The sequence below is a fragment of the Sorex araneus genome, chromosome 6, assembly GCF_027595985.1.
Source record: "Sorex araneus isolate mSorAra2 chromosome 6, mSorAra2.pri, whole genome shotgun sequence".
Classification (NCBI taxonomy): domain Eukaryota; kingdom Metazoa; phylum Chordata; class Mammalia; order Eulipotyphla; family Soricidae; genus Sorex; species Sorex araneus.
In genome coordinates this window covers 53,228,419-53,246,657 of record NC_073307.1, presented here as the reverse complement: position 1 = coordinate 53,246,657, position 18,239 = coordinate 53,228,419, and the positions used below count along the sequence as shown (strand labels likewise).

The 18,239-nt window shown below is 63.7% G+C and overlaps 1 protein-coding gene across 1 annotated transcript in view; it reads left to right on the top strand.

Annotated features, from left to right (window-relative positions):
* ADAMTS17 (ADAM metallopeptidase with thrombospondin type 1 motif 17) overlaps nt 1–18,239 on the top strand; it is an 84,817-nt gene that overhangs the window by 46,716 nt on the left and 19,862 nt on the right. Inside the window, exons 9-14 of the mRNA XM_055143540.1 lie at nt 4,552–4,692; nt 6,231–6,381; nt 11,987–12,091; nt 13,385–13,530; nt 14,649–14,815; nt 17,150–17,277. Coding sequence (XP_054999515.1) covers nt 4,552–4,692; nt 6,231–6,381; nt 11,987–12,091; nt 13,385–13,530; nt 14,649–14,815; nt 17,150–17,277 — 838 coding nt within the window. The remainder of the gene's footprint in view (nt 1–4,551; nt 4,693–6,230; nt 6,382–11,986; nt 12,092–13,384; nt 13,531–14,648; nt 14,816–17,149; nt 17,278–18,239) is intronic.

The following is an 18,239-nucleotide window of genomic DNA, read 5'->3' as shown; positions in this document are numbered from 1 at the left end:
ATGCCGGCAGGCTCTCTGGGAGCCGGGACGCACCCGTGGCTGGTGTCCCCTGGGCCTTCTAGAACCTGCCAGCGTCCCACAGCGGGAAGGGGCCGGCCCGGCGCGGCCCTTGCTGCTGCTGACGGGCTGAAAGGAAGTGGTTTCAGGTTTGTTCCTGACTCAGCTTGTCCCAGAGACACACTCTCCTGCCCTCGCAGAAAAGACCCCTGGGGTCCTTTCTCGCACCCAGCGTTTAGCTACCACCTGCTCGGTGCCAGCAGGGCCCGGAGGGGTGAGGGGGGTGAGGGGCTTTGCTTCCACCGGCCCCAGATCGGTGGGGGTGGGGGAGAGCAGCTTCTCCGCCTGCATGGCGGGGACGGCACCCCCACCCTGTCATGCCCGTTGAAGACAGGCCTGCTGGGGAGGAGAGCAGATCCCCCCGTCCCCATCTGCTGGGGCCTGGTCCAGGGGAATAGGCACCAGAGAGGGGCCAGAGGGATGGGGCAGCAGGGGGACACTGGCCTTGCAAGTGGCCAGCCCGGGTTTAATTCCCCGGCACCCCATAGGGTCCCCGAGAGTCAGCCTGAGCACACCCGGATATGGCCCGAAAGCCAAGCAAACAAAAACAGACACCGAAGCATGGCCGAGGGACCTGGCTTTGGTCTCAGCACTTAATCTGGTGTGTGCCAAGGTCTGGCGACAAGATGCCGAGCCCTGGAGCATGTGGGGACACCTGCGCCCCCAGACCCAGTCCTCCGTGGGGTGGGTGGGGTGGGGTGGGGACCCTCTCCAGGACGGCTGGGCATGGCAGAGCCCAGACTGAGGTCCCGCTGTGCCGAGTTGGCCTTCGGGGCTGGCCTCAGGGTAGGAGCCCTCAGGGTTGTCCATCTGGGCTCCTGCACGCTGCCCAGAAGGTCTGGGGGCCCCCCTGGCTCCTCGCTTATGTGGGGCCACAGGAAGGTGATATTCGGGCCCCAGGGGGCTGGGGGCTTGGGGAGGGACACCGGGATGCTGGGGCTGCCTCTGTGGCTGCATCCAGGGACGCCGTGGGGGGTCCCCCCACCCCGAGCTGTCCCGGCCCCAACCTCTGTCTGGTCTCCTGCCCTTCTCCATTCCTAGGGTACTGGCTGGGGGCTCGCAGCTCAGTGTGGGGCTCTCCCAGGGGTCGCCTCTGTTGGCCGGGGCAGTCTCTGTGCTCACCGGGTTTGACCGTGTTGGGGTCTGTCTGTCTGTCCGTCCTGCTTCCTGGTTGCCAGGCGGGACAGCCTTCTCCGCTCTGTACCAAAGTGAAATCTCACCTCACTCACAGCTATCACTATCCTAAGGCGTTGGTGGTGAACTAAGCCTGCGGCTTGCAGGGGTGGGGAGGGGCGTGCCTTGTTGGTGTTGCAGGTGTGAGAGGAAAGGGCCTCCTCCTGGAACCCTGCTGCAGTGACCGCAGTGACCAAGGGCCTGCAGCCCTTCCCACACTGAGGGACAGAGTGCGACTCCTTTTCCCCTGAGCATTCTTTGGGAGCCCGGGGCATGGGCGGGTCACCGGTGGGCTTTGTGAGGCTCATCCCTCCCTGGGGGGAGAGTTGGGGAGCCTGGGGGCATGGTGAGGAGGGGGCATCTCTGGCAGCCTGGCACCGAGACACAGGTGGAAAGTTAGGTGGGCCTGGAGGCCGCAGTCCGCGCTGTGCCGAGGCCTGGCCCCCTTTCCGGCTCCCCTCACTCCCAGGGGTCTCGAGTCGCTGGCCACCTTGCCCGGGCCGGGGGCTTTCTCTGACCTGCTGCTCTCCTGGGCCTGGGGCCGCGGCACCCGCTGGCCAGCCTTGCCCAGCCCTGGGGGCCGCTCGTGTCCCTTGTCCCTTCTGCAGGTGGGGCCTGGCTGTGCAGGCCAGCTGCATCCTCCTCCGCTTCCGCTGGCTCGGCTCAGCCTGTCACCTGGACCCGCAGGGCCGGCTGCAGGCGTCTCCTTTGTGAGGACACTGCCATGTTTAGGGCCTGAAGAAGTGAGCTTTGTCTTTGTCAGCCAAGTGCCAGTCACGCAGTAGGGATCACTGCAAGAGGCTCTGAGGTGGAGAATCTTTCTTCTGAGCTAACAAGTATGAGAGAGAGAGAGAGAGGGAGGAAGGGAGAGGGGGGAGGAGGAGAGAGAGTGCGTGCACATATGGGTGAAGACGTTTGTCTTGCACACGTCCCCCCCTGGGTTTGATCACCATCACCCCAGAGGGCCTCCCAAGCACCTCCAGGAGTGATCCCTGAGCACCACCAGATACAGCTCCCAAACCCAAAAGAAAAAATTTTTTTTAAATAAAGGTAAAATGAAATAGTGACAAAGTCCCCAAAATTCTCATTGCGTGGAGGCTCCAGGCCCCTTGGTGTTTATGGGGTGAGGCGTTGCCCGGGCATGGAGACAGGCACAGAGCCCGGTGGTCCCAGCACCGCTCCCCCTGAAAGTGCAGGAAGTCAGTTCCTTTGGCTCCTTTGGAGAAGACCCCACACACCACGGTGCTGTGGGGGCGTTTCCTTTCAGACAGCTTCTCAGAGATGGGCCTCGTGAGCGCAGACGGTGGCTCCGGGGAGCCCAGCTCTCCCTGAAGGCCAGAGGACATGCCTGCGGGGCCCGCAAGGCCACCAAGAGGTGACCAGAGGCCAGCCCTGGCACTGTGGCCCTGGGTTGTCACTTTTCTTCCTGTCCAGTGGGGCCGCCAAACCCCTTGTGGCTTCATCCTGAGCCCAGACCTGGGGCTCCGCTCAGAGTGGGGGTCAGGCCCTGGGTGCTCCCGCCTGTGTGTGCCTCGTGCTCCAGAGAGAAGGAAACCCCCACACCTCCCCGGTCCCGCCGTGTGTGGGACCCTCAGGCGTCTCGGGAAGGGGCAGTCCCACTCGGCACAGACATATTTGAAAGATGGGGACCACATGCGAACCCCTGACAGCTCAGGGTTCCCAAGTGTCCCCGTGGCTGGCGCTCCGCCGCCTTGGCCCCCGTTCTCCCGCAGCGTCCTCTGACTCCCTGCGGTAACCCCTGGGTGGACGCCCATCCTGCACCCCTGAGCTCCAGGTCCCGACCTTGGTTCTTTGGTTTATTTTGGCTTTTGGGGTCACACTCAGTGATGCTTTGGGGTTACTCCTGGCTCTGTGGTCAGGAATCACTCCTGGTGGTGCTTGGGGGACCCTATGGGATGTTGGGGATTGAACCCAGGTCGGCCGTGTGCAAGCAAGGCAAGCGCCCTCCCTGCTGCCCTGTCACTCAGCCCCACCCTGTCCTTGGTTCTCCCAGTGTCCCTGTCCGGGCTGGACCCAGTGTGGAGGCTCTGGGGTGGGGGACAGCGGCCTGAGCTCGGGGATGGAGCTGGGACCGCGTGTCCATTCTCCGGCTCGCTGGCCCAGGGCAACATCTTCATCTTTCTTTGCCTCAGTTTCCCCATCTGTAAAGCGAGGTTAAGGAGAGACCCTGTGAAATGTGCTGAGCCTGGCACTGGGAGAACTCCGGTTTCTTTCTAAGCCCCCCAAAGTGTGGCGCTTCCTCTCCCAAAGGCCGCCCCCACTCTCACCCCATTCCACATCGTGTGGAAGGGCGGACCCCTGGGGTGCCTTCAGTGGGGTGTGCAGTCGGTGTTGGGGTGGACAGGAGGCCAACTAGAGGGCTGAGGGGGTCTCCCCAAGCCCCAGCCCCAGGGAACCGTCCCCAGACTCAAGTATAAGAACCCCCCCTCGACTGGGGGGCTTGGTCCCGGCATCACCTCCCCCCCACCTCTGCCAAGACACCCAGCCTGCTGCCAGGGGGCCCCAAGGCACCGTGTTGGGGGACGAGGGGACGTGTTTGGGGATCGGGCGTGTTGTGGGAGAGCCTGGCCAGGGGCAGCCGGGCTTGCACAGGACGTGTTTCTGACCACGTGGTCCTTGGGCAGCAGAGCTGGGGCCAGGGGGACGCCATTGGCTGGTAATGGGGGACTCCCACTTGGGCCACCCTCCGCCTTGCGGCTTCTCCAGACACTGGAGAGGAGATGCCCCCAGGGACCGGGACAGAGGGGCAGCGGGTTCTCTGGCCTGAGTCGGGGCTGCCCGCAGGAGGCAGGAGCCCACCAGGCCCCAGGGATGCAGGGCGGCTTCTCTGTCGGGTGCCTGGGTGTCCCCTCCTGTCTCGTCCCTTACTGCCCTGTTCTCACGGTCACGTGTCCGTGTGCCTGGCCCAAAGCTCACCGGATGCTGCACTCCAGCAGGCCCCCCTGGTCTGCTGGACTCCGCAGGGCGCTGACCCCGCCACCACCAGGGCCCGCACTCGGGGGGGGGGGGGTGGGGGGGTCACAGGCCCTCTGCTCGCCGGGCAAAAACAGGTGCGGTCAGAGATGCGGGCAGGTGCTCGTCTGCCTGGGCCTGAGCCGGCTCCCCGCACGCCGGTCACCCTCCTGACCGTCCCCGAGCTCAGGCCGCTGTCCCCCACCCCAGAGCAGCCCAGCAAGACCCCAGGGCTGGGGGTGGGCTCCTGTGGTATAAATGCCCGTCTTGCCCCGCCCCTCCTCATCCCTCCCCCTCGCCCCGCCCCCTCTCCCTCATCCCCCCCACCTCTTCTCTCCCCTCTGACAGCCTGGGCATGAATCACGATGATGACCACGCATCCTGCGCCGGCCGGTCCCACATCATGTCGGGAGAGTGGGTGAAAGGGCGGAGCCCCAGCGACCTGTCCTGGTCGCCCTGCAGCCGAGAGGACCTCGAGAACTTCCTCAAGTAGGTCTGGGCGGCACCCCACGGGGGGCACTGGACCCCAGCCCCTGGGCGGCACCCCACGGGGGGCACTGAACCCCACACTGCAGGGTGACAGGTGCCCCTGCCCGATGCAGTTGGAAATCCACGTCCAACTGTTGTCTCTGCGAAGCTGAGTGAGTGTTCGCTGGAGCCCACGGGGATGGGTCTCTGCACCCCCCTAATAGCAAAGGTTGGTCCATTGTGTGGCCGGGAGGAGAGAGCTCGGCACTGTGCTGATTTGGTGGCAAGTGTGAGGCTGGTCCCGATCCCAGGCCCTGCAGAAGCGGCCGGCCTGAGGGTGCCACGTCCCTCATGGCCTCTGTCCACAGGCCCCACACCTGTGGGTGCATCAGGCTGGCATTCGGGTGCAATGGGAGCGGGGTTGGTGGTGTTACAGGGACCCGCCCCCAGGAGTGGACACGCCGTGTAGACCTGGGATCTCGGGGCTGCTGCTCTGCTGTCCACACACACAGCCCTGGGCCCTCGGCCTCGGTCACGCAGACACACGCAGACACACGGCCCGGGGCTGGGGGCTGGGGGCCTTGTTTGCCACGCAGGCTCTGGGACGTGGCCGGGGCACCCGGTTGGACGGGGGTGCCGGGGTTCTGGGTGCAGTGAGCCGCCTCCCTCTCCCTCTCGGGCGTGAAGGTGACAGGCCTTCAACTCGCCCTTCTCTGGGGCCGTCACTGCGTCCCCGGGCCCAGGGCCCCACCTGAGGTGTTCTCTGCATCCCCTTCCCCTCAGCGGTCCCATGGTGAAATGCTGGAGCCAGGCAGTGGGTGCGGGCAGGGCATAGCCTGACCAGGTAGCCCGTCCACTGCCACCCTGGACAGCACCCCCACCCCAAAGGATCTGCAGAGTTAGGAGCATCGGGAAGAAGGAAGGAAGGAAGGGAGGGAGGGAGGGAGGGAAGGAAGGAAGGAAGGAAGGAAGGAAGGAAGGAAGGAAGGAAGGAAGGAAGGAAGGAAGGAAGGAAGGAAGGAAGGAAGGAAGGAAGGGAAATAGAAAAGAAAGAGAAAAAAGGAAGGGAGAGAAAGAAAAGAAAGAAAAGAAAGAAAGAAAGAAAGAAAGAAAGAAAGAAAGAAAGAAAGAAAGAAAGAAAGAAAGAAAGAAAGAAAGAAAGAAATCCTGATTTTTTTTTCTCCATACCTTTAGCTCTTTTTTTTCTTCTGCTTTTTGGGTCACACCCGGCGATGCTCAGGGGTTACTCCTGGCTCTGCTCAGGGGACCATGTGTGATGCCGGAGATTGAACACGGGTTGGCCGCACACAAGGCAATCGCCCTCCCTGCTGTACTGTCACCCGGCCCCTGTAGATTTCGCGTAAAGCGAAAGAAAGTGTGGCCACAGGCTGCCGCGAAAGCACCGGTCTCCCCCCAGCCAGCTCTCGTGCCCCCAGACAGGTGTGCCCATTGGGGGGCTCCTCTCCAGCCCCCTCAGAGGGCCCCGCCCAGCCGCACGCCCTGCTCACCTGAGGTGACCCACACAGTCTGTCCCACCGTGCACCCCTCTGCTGTTGCAGGTCGAAAACCAGCACCTGCCTGCTGGTGACGGACCCCAGGAGCCAGCACGCGCTGCACCTGCCCTCCAAGCTCCCGGGCATGCACTACAGTGCCAACGAGCAGTGCCAGATCCTGTTTGGCACCAACGCCACCTTCTGCAAGAACATGGAGGTATGCAGCCCCCCCGGGGGCACCGCGCAACACACACGTGACACGTATGTGCACACAGCCCCTGTGCCCGGGCACGCGCGGACACAGCAGTGTCCACGCGGCGGGGTTGAGCCCTCACATGGCTCCCGGCCAGAGAGCTGGGCAGACGTGGGCATTGCCCGCCACAGCCGTTCCGGGGAAGCCGCAGCTCAGACAAGAAGGTCTGTGGGAGGGGCGAGCGGGCAGTGCCGGGGTGCGGGGGCGTTGGTGGTCGGGGGGCTGCCCCTCCTGGCTCTGCCTGGGCAGGTGCAGTGCCCAGGCAGGTTCCCCGGGGAAGGTGCAGTGCCCCCTCATGGAGGGTCGTGTGAGCGGCGCTTGTGGGTGGCTCCGGGCCCCACTAACCCTCCTGCCATCCTCACCCTCACCTTATTCCAGGTCCCTGTGGGCAGAAGGGCTTGTACCAAGGTCCTTACGGACATCATCTGGCACCAGGATTCCCCTTTGCCCAGGGTTCTCCGGGGGCTTCTCTGAGTGGGGCGGGGAGATGTGCGGGAGTACATGCTTGCCTTGGCCACGGCCCGCCAGGCTCGGTGCCCGGCACCTGTTTGGTTTCCTGAGCCCTCAAGGAGTGATGCCTCAACACGGCTGGATGTGGACTGAGAAGAAAAAGGCTTCTGTTGTTTTCAGTTCTTCCTTCACCTGCTCGGTAAAATTGGGGGCTCGCTCTGGGTCTGCCACAAAGTGTCCCCTCCGCCCCAGAGCTGTTCCGCCTACCCTCTGGGCACCAAATGTGCTGTCCCACCCGCCAAGCTCCGGGGGCCACATTTCCCTCATGTCCAGCTCTGGGCCCGGCCAGCCCAGACCTGGCCTTTCCAGGCAGCCGCACACCCCAGAGCCATCAGAGACATCTCCTACCCCCTCACCCCACAGGGCTGTTGAGTGTCCATTTTACGGTCACCTAAAGGCCATCCTGGCTCTGCCTTCAGCCAAGGAGGGGTCAGCAGAGACGGGACATCCCCTCCCACCAGACACGGGATGAAACGCACGGACCCTTCATGCCCAGGACTGGACAGGGTCCTCGGGAGACGGGGCTGACAGGAGTCTCTCGTCTGGCCCCCTGGTCACCTGCCCGGACGCCTGGGGCCGAGGCAGAGGGAGGAAGCGCAGCTGGGAAGCAGAGGGTTTGGGGCCAGGGTCAGGGGCTGCAGTGCGGGCACTGCGGAGGGAGCCGCGGCGCCGTGGGCGGGCACCCTTGGCAGCACCCGGCCTCCACACCGCATCCTGGTTTTGTTATCCCCAGGAACTCCTTGCCTGTTTCACGCTTGGATTTGGAGTCTGTCTGTTTCCTTGGCAACCATACATACTTCAGAGATGATGAGAAATACTGAGCCTTGGTGCCAAAGGGTCCAGCAGCACCCCCCCCACGGGTGCCGGGGAGTGGCGGTGACCCAGCCTCCTTCCCAGGGTGGCACCTTGCCCTGGAGATTTCCAAATACGGGACCCCCTTGGCCACCGTCGGCCCCATCCCCAAATTAAAAGCCCTGCCCTCCTCGTTCCAAGGTGCTGGGCAAATGGCCTTGGGGAGATGTGGCTGTGAGGACATACTGTCCCTGTGCCATGGTGACCAGGTTCCTGCTGCGTGGACATCGCTCGCCAGTGAGCCGAGAGCAGTAGAAGCCGGCACATGTGTTTTTCCACATGTGTTTCCGTGTTCGCGCCCGCTGAGCTGCCAGCACTCTCCACGCGGCTTGTCATGTCACATCGTGTCTCTCTGCCGACTGGGGGGGGTGGGGGCGGGGGAGTGCCCGGTTCCAGCCCATCTATGGAAAGAAGAGCTCAAAACCAAAACAAAAGCAAAAAAAAAAAAAAAGCTTGGCCTCCATCGCTGGCGTTCACAGCTGCAGTTACTGGCTCACGCAGCCGTCTCCGCGTTTAGCCAGTGATGTTTTGAATTCGATAAAGCCGTTCGAGAGAGCCCAAACATCAAAGCCATGAACCAGGGGCGATAAATATTTATCAGCAAGGGCAAATAAATTTCATGCAATTAGCCCGATCTGTCTATTTTATGATGATGAGTCCCTGCTGTTTCCGTCGGCTGCCATGGAGTGCGTGGGGGAGCCGGGATCCGCTCCCAGGAGGACAGGCAGACGGCGGGGGGCCGGGGGCTCGAGACGGCGGCCCTCGCTAGCAGGGCTCACAGACGCCCCACGTGTGCCCCTGGAGCTGCTGAGGGCAGTGACCAGGGGCCGCGCCCCTGTGGAACAGGATTCGGAGATTTCCTCCAGCCCTTCGGAAACGCTCCCAACACTCAGCCCGGCAGCTCGAGGAGAACAGAGCAGGCAGCGCCGACGGGGAAGATCTCTCCCCACCCGCTGTCCCCGGCATTCACAGAGCCGGAACGCGGGTCGCGTGCCCAGTACAGATGCAGAACACAGCGAGACAGATGGAGTCACCCCTTCCCGGGCTGGCCGCGTGGATGGCACAGGAGGGTCCGTGTTCAGCAGAAATCAGAAGAAGAAAGACAAGTGCCGGGAGAGATCCCACGGCAGGTGGCCTCCAGAGAAGCAGGCGGGGGAGCGGACGCGGGCCACGGGAACACACCGCCGGGGCCTGGCCAGAGAAGCGGGGAGCCCGAGGGGCAAGAGCGCTGACGGGACCCAGAGGACTCTGCTGGAAGGACATCGTGGTGGACGGCCGGCTCGGGCATTGCTGTGCCACACAGCACGGAACTGTTGGCACTCTCGTGAAACAATCTTAACTGCAAGATAGAGGTGTCTGCAGATGGGGCCTTCACGGGCGCCTCCGTACGGCCGGTGAGGCCACGGACGGAGGAAGCAAGAACTGAGCGTGGCCCGTTCCACCCCGTGGCTGGCGTAGGGGCCCTGGGCACGCGGCAGAAACGCCGCTTCTCCTGGTGTTGAGCTGCCTAAGGCTTCTGCGCGGCACCTCACTAGGTCTGGAGGGAGAAGCGCCCTGGGAAGCCCCACTGGGCTCTGGGCCATGGTCGGCCCGGCCCTCGCTGTGTCTGTTCTGTTCTCTCTTGCTGGGTCCTTGTCATTGATGTCAGGGCCCTCCTCCCCGCCACACGCGCTGCCGTGCCCAGCTCTAGCCCACTGGCTGCAATAATTCGCATATCCCTCTCAAAGTCATTTCCGTTCTAGGTTTGTTTGTTTGATTTTTATTTCAGGGACACACCCAGCAGTGCTCGGGGCTCTCTCCTGGCTCTGTGCTCAGGGCTCACTCCTAGCTCTGTGCTCGGGGCTCACTCCTGGCTCTGTGCTCAGGGCTCACTCCTGGCTCTGTGCTCAGGGCTGGCTCCTGGTTCTATGCTTGGGGCTTACTCCTAGCTCTGTGCTCGGGGATGACTCCTGGTTCTGTGCTCAGGGCTCACTCCTAGCTCTGTGCTCGGGGCTCACTCCTGGCTTTGTGCTCGGGCTCACTCCTGGCTCTGTGCTCAGGGCTCTCTCCTGGCTCTGTGCTCGAGGCTGACTCCTAGCTCTGTGCTCAGGGCTCACTCCTGGCTCTGTGCTCGGGGCTCACTCCTGGGTCTGCGCAGGCTCACTCCTGTGCTGAGGGGACCCTATGAGGTGCTGGGGGTCAAACCCAAGTCAGCCACTTGCAAAGCCAGCGCCCTCCACAGTTACCCCTCGGGGTCTGCCGCCTGTTCCTTCTGGCGTCCCCTGGGGCCTGCTGTAAGTGGCCGGGGCAGTCCTCCAGCACCTGTAGCAGGACTGGTTGATTCTGTGGCTCCCGGCCCGCTGGGTCTTTGCCTGACTCACTGTAGGCATTATTTCTAGTTTGTTTTGTTTTCTTTTGTCTGGTTTGTTTTGAGGCCGCACCCGGCTGTGCTCAGGGCTCCCCCCTGGTGGTGCTCAGGGGACCCTGTGGGATATCAGGGATCGAACCTGGGTCAACCATATGCAAGGCAAGTGCCCTCCTCCCCGATGTACTCTCTCTCGGCCCCTATTTCGGGGGCTTATGAGTATCCACCCTGGCTGGGAACCCTGGGTGGGAGACGCGCGTCACAGTGACAGATCGGGTGCACGCAGCGTCCCTCATGGCCTGGCTGAGCAGCACGCCTTTCCCGTCATACCGCCCCCTTCAGGAGCTTTGCCCTCCCTGAGCACTGCAGCGGGGAGGGCGTTGCCCTTGTCTGTTGCCGACTCAGCTTCGATCCCCAACATCCAGGTGGTCCCCAAGCTCTGCCAGGAGCGATCCCTGAGCACAGAGCGAAGAGTCCGCCCTGAGCACTACCCGGTGTGGCCCCAATACCAGAACTGAAGAACAAAGCTCGCCCACCGCCCATCTACGCCGTGTCTGGGACTCAGAGGAGCTGCGGCCGCACTTCAGGCCCAGCTGCTCCCGAGGGTCCCCAACCACAGGCTGCAGCCATATCCCCCGGCCCCCCGCAGGCCTCTCACGGGGGGTGGGCTGGGAAAGCACTGCCTGTTTCAAAGAGCCCTTCGTGCATCTGGTCCGTTTGCAGCCCACGAGGGAGCGGATTCACGGTGGGAAGCGCAGGGAGGAGGCAGGAGGCTCTGGGTGGGGGAGGGCCCTTCCCCGCAGTCAGGGCTCTGAGCCTGCACCCCACGTCCAGCACCCTTTCTTTTACCCCGCCCCCCCCCGTAGCTCGTGCTGACACCAACTCTGGGGGCGACAGGTGCAGGAGCGTGGAATTTTGTTGAGTAGAATGAGCCCAGGTGCAGCGATGCTCCTGTGGCCGTATTTCACTGAAGAGTCTCCACCACCACCTCACGAATGTAGTTATTTGGAGGTGCCGGGGAGTGTGTTTCTGCTTGCAGGTCACACCCCATGGTGCTCTCGCTCAGGGCTCTCTCTGGAGGGGCTCGGGGAGACAGATGGGATGCCGGGGTCCTGTTGCTCTGGCCCCGAGATTTTCCAGATGTGCCATTGGTATATCTGTGGGGTGTGTGTGTGTGTGTGTGTGTGTGTGTGTGTGTGTGTGTGTGTGTGTGTGTGTGTGTGTGTGTGTGTGTAGGTCTCAGAGCCAGCAGCACTGAGAATGAGAGGCCCAAACTATAACAACCACACTTTAAATGTGCCGGTTAAGGAGGCAGGCTGGGGGCGGGAGGGAGGCGGGGACACTGGTGAGGGACTGCAGCATTGTCCGTCTGAAACACAACTTTAAATGATTTTGTCAGTAACAGTGCCATGATAAAAACTTAAGTTTGAAAATCTTCCCAATGGTCATACCTTATGATGCCATAAAATCTGCAATGGTTATGCCAGGAAATGTGGTGTTTGCTATTCTTTGACTTCCAGATTCCTAAGCTGCCTCTTTCCCTCCTTCCTGCCCTCCTTCCCTCCCTCCCTCCCTTCCTTCCTTCCCTCTTCCCTCCCTCCTTCCTTCCTCCTTCCTTCCTCCTTTCTCCCTCCCTCCCTTCCTTCCTTCCTTCCTTCCTTCCTTCCTTCCTTCCTTCCTTCCTTCCTTCCTTCCTTCCTTCCTTCCTTCCTTCTTTCCTTCCTTCCTTCTTCCTTTCCTTTCTTCCTATCCTCTTTCTCTGCCTTCCTCCTGCTTCCAACCCCAAATCCACATGCACTGTGCCCCCCCCATGACCCCACTGACCTCTGTGTCCCCATCAGCTGTCCTTTTCTTCCTTGTCAGCAGCATTTGATGTGTGCGGGGCTGTGGTGTCTGGTGGAAGGGGACACCTCCTGCAAGACCAAGCTGGACCCTCCGCTGGACGGCACAGAGTGTGGGGCAGACAAGGTAACCCCGCAACCCACCCTCATCCCGGGGACCCTCAGCACCTTAGCGGCAGAAGCCCCTAGAGGGCCCCCCAGGCTCCCCAGAGGGGCCGACAGGGCCCACTGCGGGTACCACCGAGCCAGAAGCACAACTGACTCCGCAGTCTCAGGTGTGCTCTGACTGAAGTGGGACAGCTTGACCACAGCAGGAAAGAGAGGGAAAGAAATCCTGTCCTCCCTGCCATCAGCGGGGGACACGGGACCAGACACGGAACCTCACAGGGACACGGGACCCAGACACGGAACCTCACCTGCCTTCGGTTGAGGGTGGGGGTGGGGACGTGAATTGACTCAGCAGAGCTTTGGGAGCCCCGAGAGAGGTCACATGTTGGGGGGGGGGTCCCTGTTAGCAGGAGGGGTGGCCAGAGCTTCAGAGGAGGGGGTGAAGGCCGGCCCCAGCCTGAGAACTGTGACAGGGGGGTGTGTCCTGCCACCTCGGGGAAGCGGGGGGTAGGGGGATGGTTCTGCTCTGGGCTTTTGCTCCCTAACGAGAGACTCGAGCAAAGGGAGCCCAGCCCAGGCTCCTTGTCCTCTTTGAGCCCCGGATTCGTTCTCCTGGGCGACCAGAGACCCCCACCCCCCAGTACACTCCACCCAGACGTCCGGGGCGAAACTCCACCCCACCCCCACCCCAGGCAGCATAGAGGGGTGAGGCTGAGGGAGTGCAGGAGAGCCCCCCCAGACAGCCCCGCACCCCCAGAACCAGCTGCTGACCCAGGTGGCGGAGGTGCTGCCCCTTGAGGCTCAGGCGGCCGGAAGGGAAGTTAGATGGGGCGCGGGGAGGGCTCTAGCCTTGCACGCGGCTGACCCAGGTTCCTGGTCCCGAGAGCACAGAGCCAGGAAAGCCCCCACACCCCCAAAACAACCCCAGGCAAGCTGGTGGCATTCTGTTGGGTGGGGAAAGGGGCATCTCCCAGGGGCTGCCCTGCACAGCTCAGCCAGCTGGGGCAGGATGGCCCTATGGTCAGACCTGCTGATATGACACTCTCTGCCACCTGCAGACTTGGGGCCTGTGCCGGCTGGCAAGACTCTCTGACCCCAGCTACCATCTGGCCCTGCAGGGGTGCGGGTGCCCTGCAGGGGTGCGGGGTGCCCTGCAGAGGGTGGGGGTGACCCTGCAGGGGGTGGGGTGGCCCTGCAGGGGTGCGGGTGCCCTGCAGGGGCTGGGGGTGGCTCTGCAGGGGTGCGGGGTGCCCTGCAGGGGTGCGGGGTGCCCTGCAGGGGGTGGGGGTGCAGTGGCGTGGCTCTCTTGCAGTGGTGCCGCGCAGGCGCGTGTGTGAGCAAGGCGCCCATCCCCGACCACGTGGACGGAGACTGGAGCCCGTGGGGTGCCTGGAGCATGTGCAGCCGCACGTGTGGCACGGGCGCACGCTTCCGGCAGAGGAAATGCGACAACCCCCCGTAAGTGCCCGGTCCCCGGTGGGCGCAGACGCCACCGTCTGGGGACACTTGGGAATCCCAGGGCTTCCCCTGCCGCGGTGCCGGCACCCAGCACCTCCCGTGGCCCCAGGCCCCTGGCTGGCTCCTTCTCCCCGAGACGCTGGACGTCCCCGGCCTGCCCCACTGGCCGGCTTAGTCCGAGACCATCTGTGCTCAGCCGGCCACCAAGACCTCGATCCCTGGGGGACGTTTTTCCTTTCGTGCTTCCCTCGATGACCCCACGCCCCCGCCTGCCTCTTCCTTCTTCGCTCCCGGAGCCCAGGGCTCCTTTTGCAGTTCATCACCCCTGGTCTTCCTCCTCCTCTCCCCAACTCCCACTGCCTCACCCCCCTCACATGTCCACTGTAAGCGCTCCGTGGTCTGTCCAGCCCTCGGCCGTGTCCCCCCGCCTGAGGCCCAGCAAGATGGGCCCCGGGCGCCCTCGGGGTGGGCCTCGCATCGGTGCTGCACTGTGTCGCCGGCCGAGGCGGAGAAGCTGAGCCGATGGCAACGGCGAACCAACCCCACAGCGGGCAGGGCACTGGGCCTGTACACAGCCAGCCCAGGCTCAATCCACAGCATCCCAGGGTCCCCCGAGCCCTGCCAGGAGAGACCTGTGGGTGCAGAGCCAGGAGTAGTCTCTGAGCATCTCGGGCTGTGGCCCCCCAACAAACAGAAGTCAAGTCAGCATCAGGCAGACGGAGAGATGTTACGCTCGTAGCTCATGATTGGATACGGCAAACAACAGCTACAGACCAAACCAGGGCGGCTCCCCAGGGTGCTCAGGGCCTGCGTGTCCCCATGGGAGAGGGGGTCCTGTGGCTCAGCACTCAGCTCACGTGATTGTAGAGGCCGGGAAGGGACACTCAGGGGCACGCCACGGGGTGGCCCCAACGGCCACCACTCTGAGGCCACCGGGAGACGACCCTACTCAGACTGGGGGTCCCTGAGGCAGCTGGGTCCTCCCACCCCCTCCGTCAGACCCCGGGGCGGGGGGTCCCGTCTCCCAAGGGTGTCTGGCACACCGGTGCTCATTGTGGGGCATGGGGACGCTTGCTTTCCCTGCGGCCGGTTAATGCCAGCCCTTCCCTTCCTGCCAGCCCGGGGCCCCGAGGCCTGCCCTGCCGGGGCGCCAGCGTGCAGCACGGGGTCTGCGAGCGCCCACCCTGCCCGCCCGGCCTGCCCAGCTTCCGGGACCAGCAGTGCCAGACGCAGGACCGGCTGAGCGGCAGCACCGAGAGCCTGCTGACCGCTGTGGTGGTGGACGGTGAGTGGGGCCCCTCTTCCCTGCCCTGCAGACCCCCGAGGTGGCCCCTGCCTGCCCCACCCTGAGCGTGGGGAGCGGGCAGAGGCCTCCTGCACCCTGTTCTCGTCCCCAGCGCGAGTGCTGGTCACCCAGCCCCTCCCCCACCTTTGCAGCCTTGCCCTGAGGGCGGGGGTCTCAGGGTCGGTCCCAGGGGAGCCAGGAGCCTGCAGAGCCCACAGCCCCGGAGCCCTGCTGGAGCTCTGCCCCCCGCCCCCCACCAAAGAAACATTTTCAGAAAAAGGGGGCGGAAGAGATGACACGAGCTTCGGGCACTTGCCTTGCACACAGCCTCCCCCCCCAGATACCCTGCGGCCCCCTGAATACTGCCACGAGGGCAGCCCGCACACAGCAGCCCCACACCCTCCCCGTCGGGGCAGAGAGCCCCTGCCCGTCCCCCAGCACCCGCCTGTGTGGCCGTGTGAGCGCGGGGGCAGAAACCCCATGGAAAAGTCTGGTCTGGTTGGTTTGTTTTTTTTTCCACCGATGTCTCCGAGTCCACATGAAACGTGTTATTTGCGTCCTGACCCACTTGCGGCAGTGGGGTCTGAGGTTCCCTTATCATCCCGGCAGCGGCGGTGGAGGTGGGCCCGGCCCCGTGCTGCTCTCTGCCAGCTGCACCACGCTCCTTCTACCCGAGTTGTGTGTCACTGCCCCCGTGGCAAAGTGCCACCACCCGACAGGGCAGGCCGGGCCCCCGGTGACCGGCCTTGGAATGAAAGGCCCCCCGGCCTTTGCCCTGCCAGGCAGCCCTGCCCTGACGTCACGGACCCGGGTCCCCCTGCTCCTCAGAGTGTGAGGGAGGGGACAGAGCCCCCCCCCCCCCACCGGCGCCCTGAGGCAGAGTCTGAGCTCGGCCGTTCCTGTGGTCGCCCTGGGCTGCCCTGTCTGCCGCTCGGCTGTCGCCAAGGAGCACCTCTGCATTCCTGACCAGGAGCGCTAGAGGCTTTTGCCTCCTCCGGTATCTTTTTTTTTCCTTTGCAAAAAAGAGAAAGAGGAAAGAACGAAGCAGGGATTCTTGCCAAGGTAGACTTTCCTATCGTGGCCTCTGGGACCAAAGCCACGCCGCCCTCCACGGCACGTGCAAGGCAAGACCCGGGTCAGGCTCGCCCCTGGCCCCGCGGCCCCCCAGGGGTCAGTGTCACAGCAGAGGTCATGTGTGGACGTGGTGGGACCTTTTAGCACCTTCCCAGCCAGGCAGAACCTCCCTCTGCTCTGAACCACCGGCACCCCGCACGTCTGCTCCCCCAGAGGAACAGGAGTCTGACTCTGACAAAACACAGGCGAGGTTGACGGGGGAGAATGGCAGCGCTAAGTGAACACAGGAGAGAAGGAAGGGGGAGTGTCCGTGACCGTGAGCAGGAAGCTCAGCGTCAGCATGTGAGAACCCCACAGTCCCACCTAACCTGGGTCAGCACCAGCTCAACAGTGAGGGAGGCCACATGCCTGCTCACGGGGGGAAGGACAAGGAGACAAATGAACAGTTTGTATCGGGGTGTCCTTGGGGGGCCGCAGCTGGACCTGGCCAGGGGCCGGGCGCTAAGCTGTCCCTCATTAGAGGGGCTCATTTCCACACTCAGGGACCCACTCACATCCCCCTCACATCACACTCACAGCCCCACAGAATCCCCACCCACATCCCCCTTCTCAGTCCCACCCACATCCCCCCTCACGGCCCACTCACATCCCCCCTCACATCCCACTCACATCCCTCTCACATCCCCACTCACATCCCCCCTCATATCCCCCTCACATCCCCCTCTCATCCCCCTCACATCCCCCTCACATCCCCTTCACATCCCCCCTCACATCCTCCCTCACATCCCACTCACATCCCCCCTCACATCCTCCTCACATCCCCCTCACATCCTCCTCACATCCCCCCTCACTTCCCCCCTCACATCCCCCTCACATCCTCCTCACATCCCCCCTCACATCCCACTCACATCCTCCTCACATCCCCCTCACATCCCCCCTCACATCCCCCTCACATCCCCCCTCACATCCCCCTCACATCCCCCCTCACATCCCCCCTCATATCCCCCTCATATCCCCCTCACATCCCCCCTCACATCCTCCTCACATCCTCCTCACATCCCCCTCACATCCTCCTCACATCCCCTCACATCCCCCTCACATCCCCCTCATATCCCCCTTACATCCCCCATCACATCCCCACTCACATCCCTCCCTCACATCCCCACTCATGACCCCACAGGCCCAGTGCCCTGAGACCCCCACGCCTCCCTTCCCTGATGTCTTTGCTCAGCCGTGTCCCTCCCCCCCCCCCCCCCCCAGAGAAGCCCTGCGCACTCTACTGCTCTCCGCTGGGCAAGGAGGCGCCTGTGCTGATGGCCGAGCGCGTCCTGGACGGGACACCGTGCGGCCCCTACGAGACCGACCTCTGCGTGCACGGCCGCTGCCAGGTGCTGGTCCCCTGGGTTCCGGGCTGCGAGGGGGCGGCCTCAGGGGCTGGGGATCGAGTTTCTTCCAGAAAGCAGGGCTGGTGCCTCTGCTGTCTGGCGCCCTGTAGCCCCTTGCTGGCTGGCCCGAGAGGTGCCGGCCAGGATAGGCCCGAGGCAGACAGATGTGGCATTTGCCATCCTGACTGGGTGAGCCAGTGGCAGGGAAGGGTGACGCCACCACCCATGGCCGGGGAGGGAGGACCAGCACTGCTTTACGGCCCCGCCGTGTGTGACGCTGGGGATTGGGTGACAGGTGCCTCCCCACCGGTCTCCAAGCCCCTCTGGAGGCTGGATGTGTGTCACTCCCCAGCAGCCCTCAGAATGTCATTTAAGATGCCCCAGGAGGGTGGGAACATAGACGAGAGATGAGGCGCTTCCCCTACACCGTGGCTCCCGGGCCCTCCTCCTCCCTCACATACCGCCGTGCCCTGTCAGGCGTCTCCCTGTGCCCACTCCAGCCACTCGACAGCCTCTTCTGCCAGGTGCGCGCCCCGTGCCGAAGGCTCAGCCGAGAACCCACCATGCTTGGCACAGGGCACGTGCCCAAGAGGACTCAGCTTGGGGACTGTGTCCACAGACCCCTCTTCGACCTGGCCAGAAGCCCGCAGGATGGCCGCGACTCCCCTCCGCCCTGCCCTGTGCAGCCGAAGAGACTGACCTGGGACCCCTGCCTCCCTGGGCCAGATGCCTTCCTCCATCTCAGCTGTCACCATCACTGGCCTCCATGGCCGGCGCTCAGCATGTGCAGCCCTGCAGACAGGGACACTGGAAGCGAGTGGCGGACAGTGTCCTCTTGGGTGATGCTTATGAGCCTCACCCTGCAGCGGTGCTGCACGAACGCACCTCAGAGGCCTGCTTCTTCCAGGCAGTCCACCTGGCCTGGCAGCAGGACACCCCAACCTAGCCAGTTGAGATAGCACCTC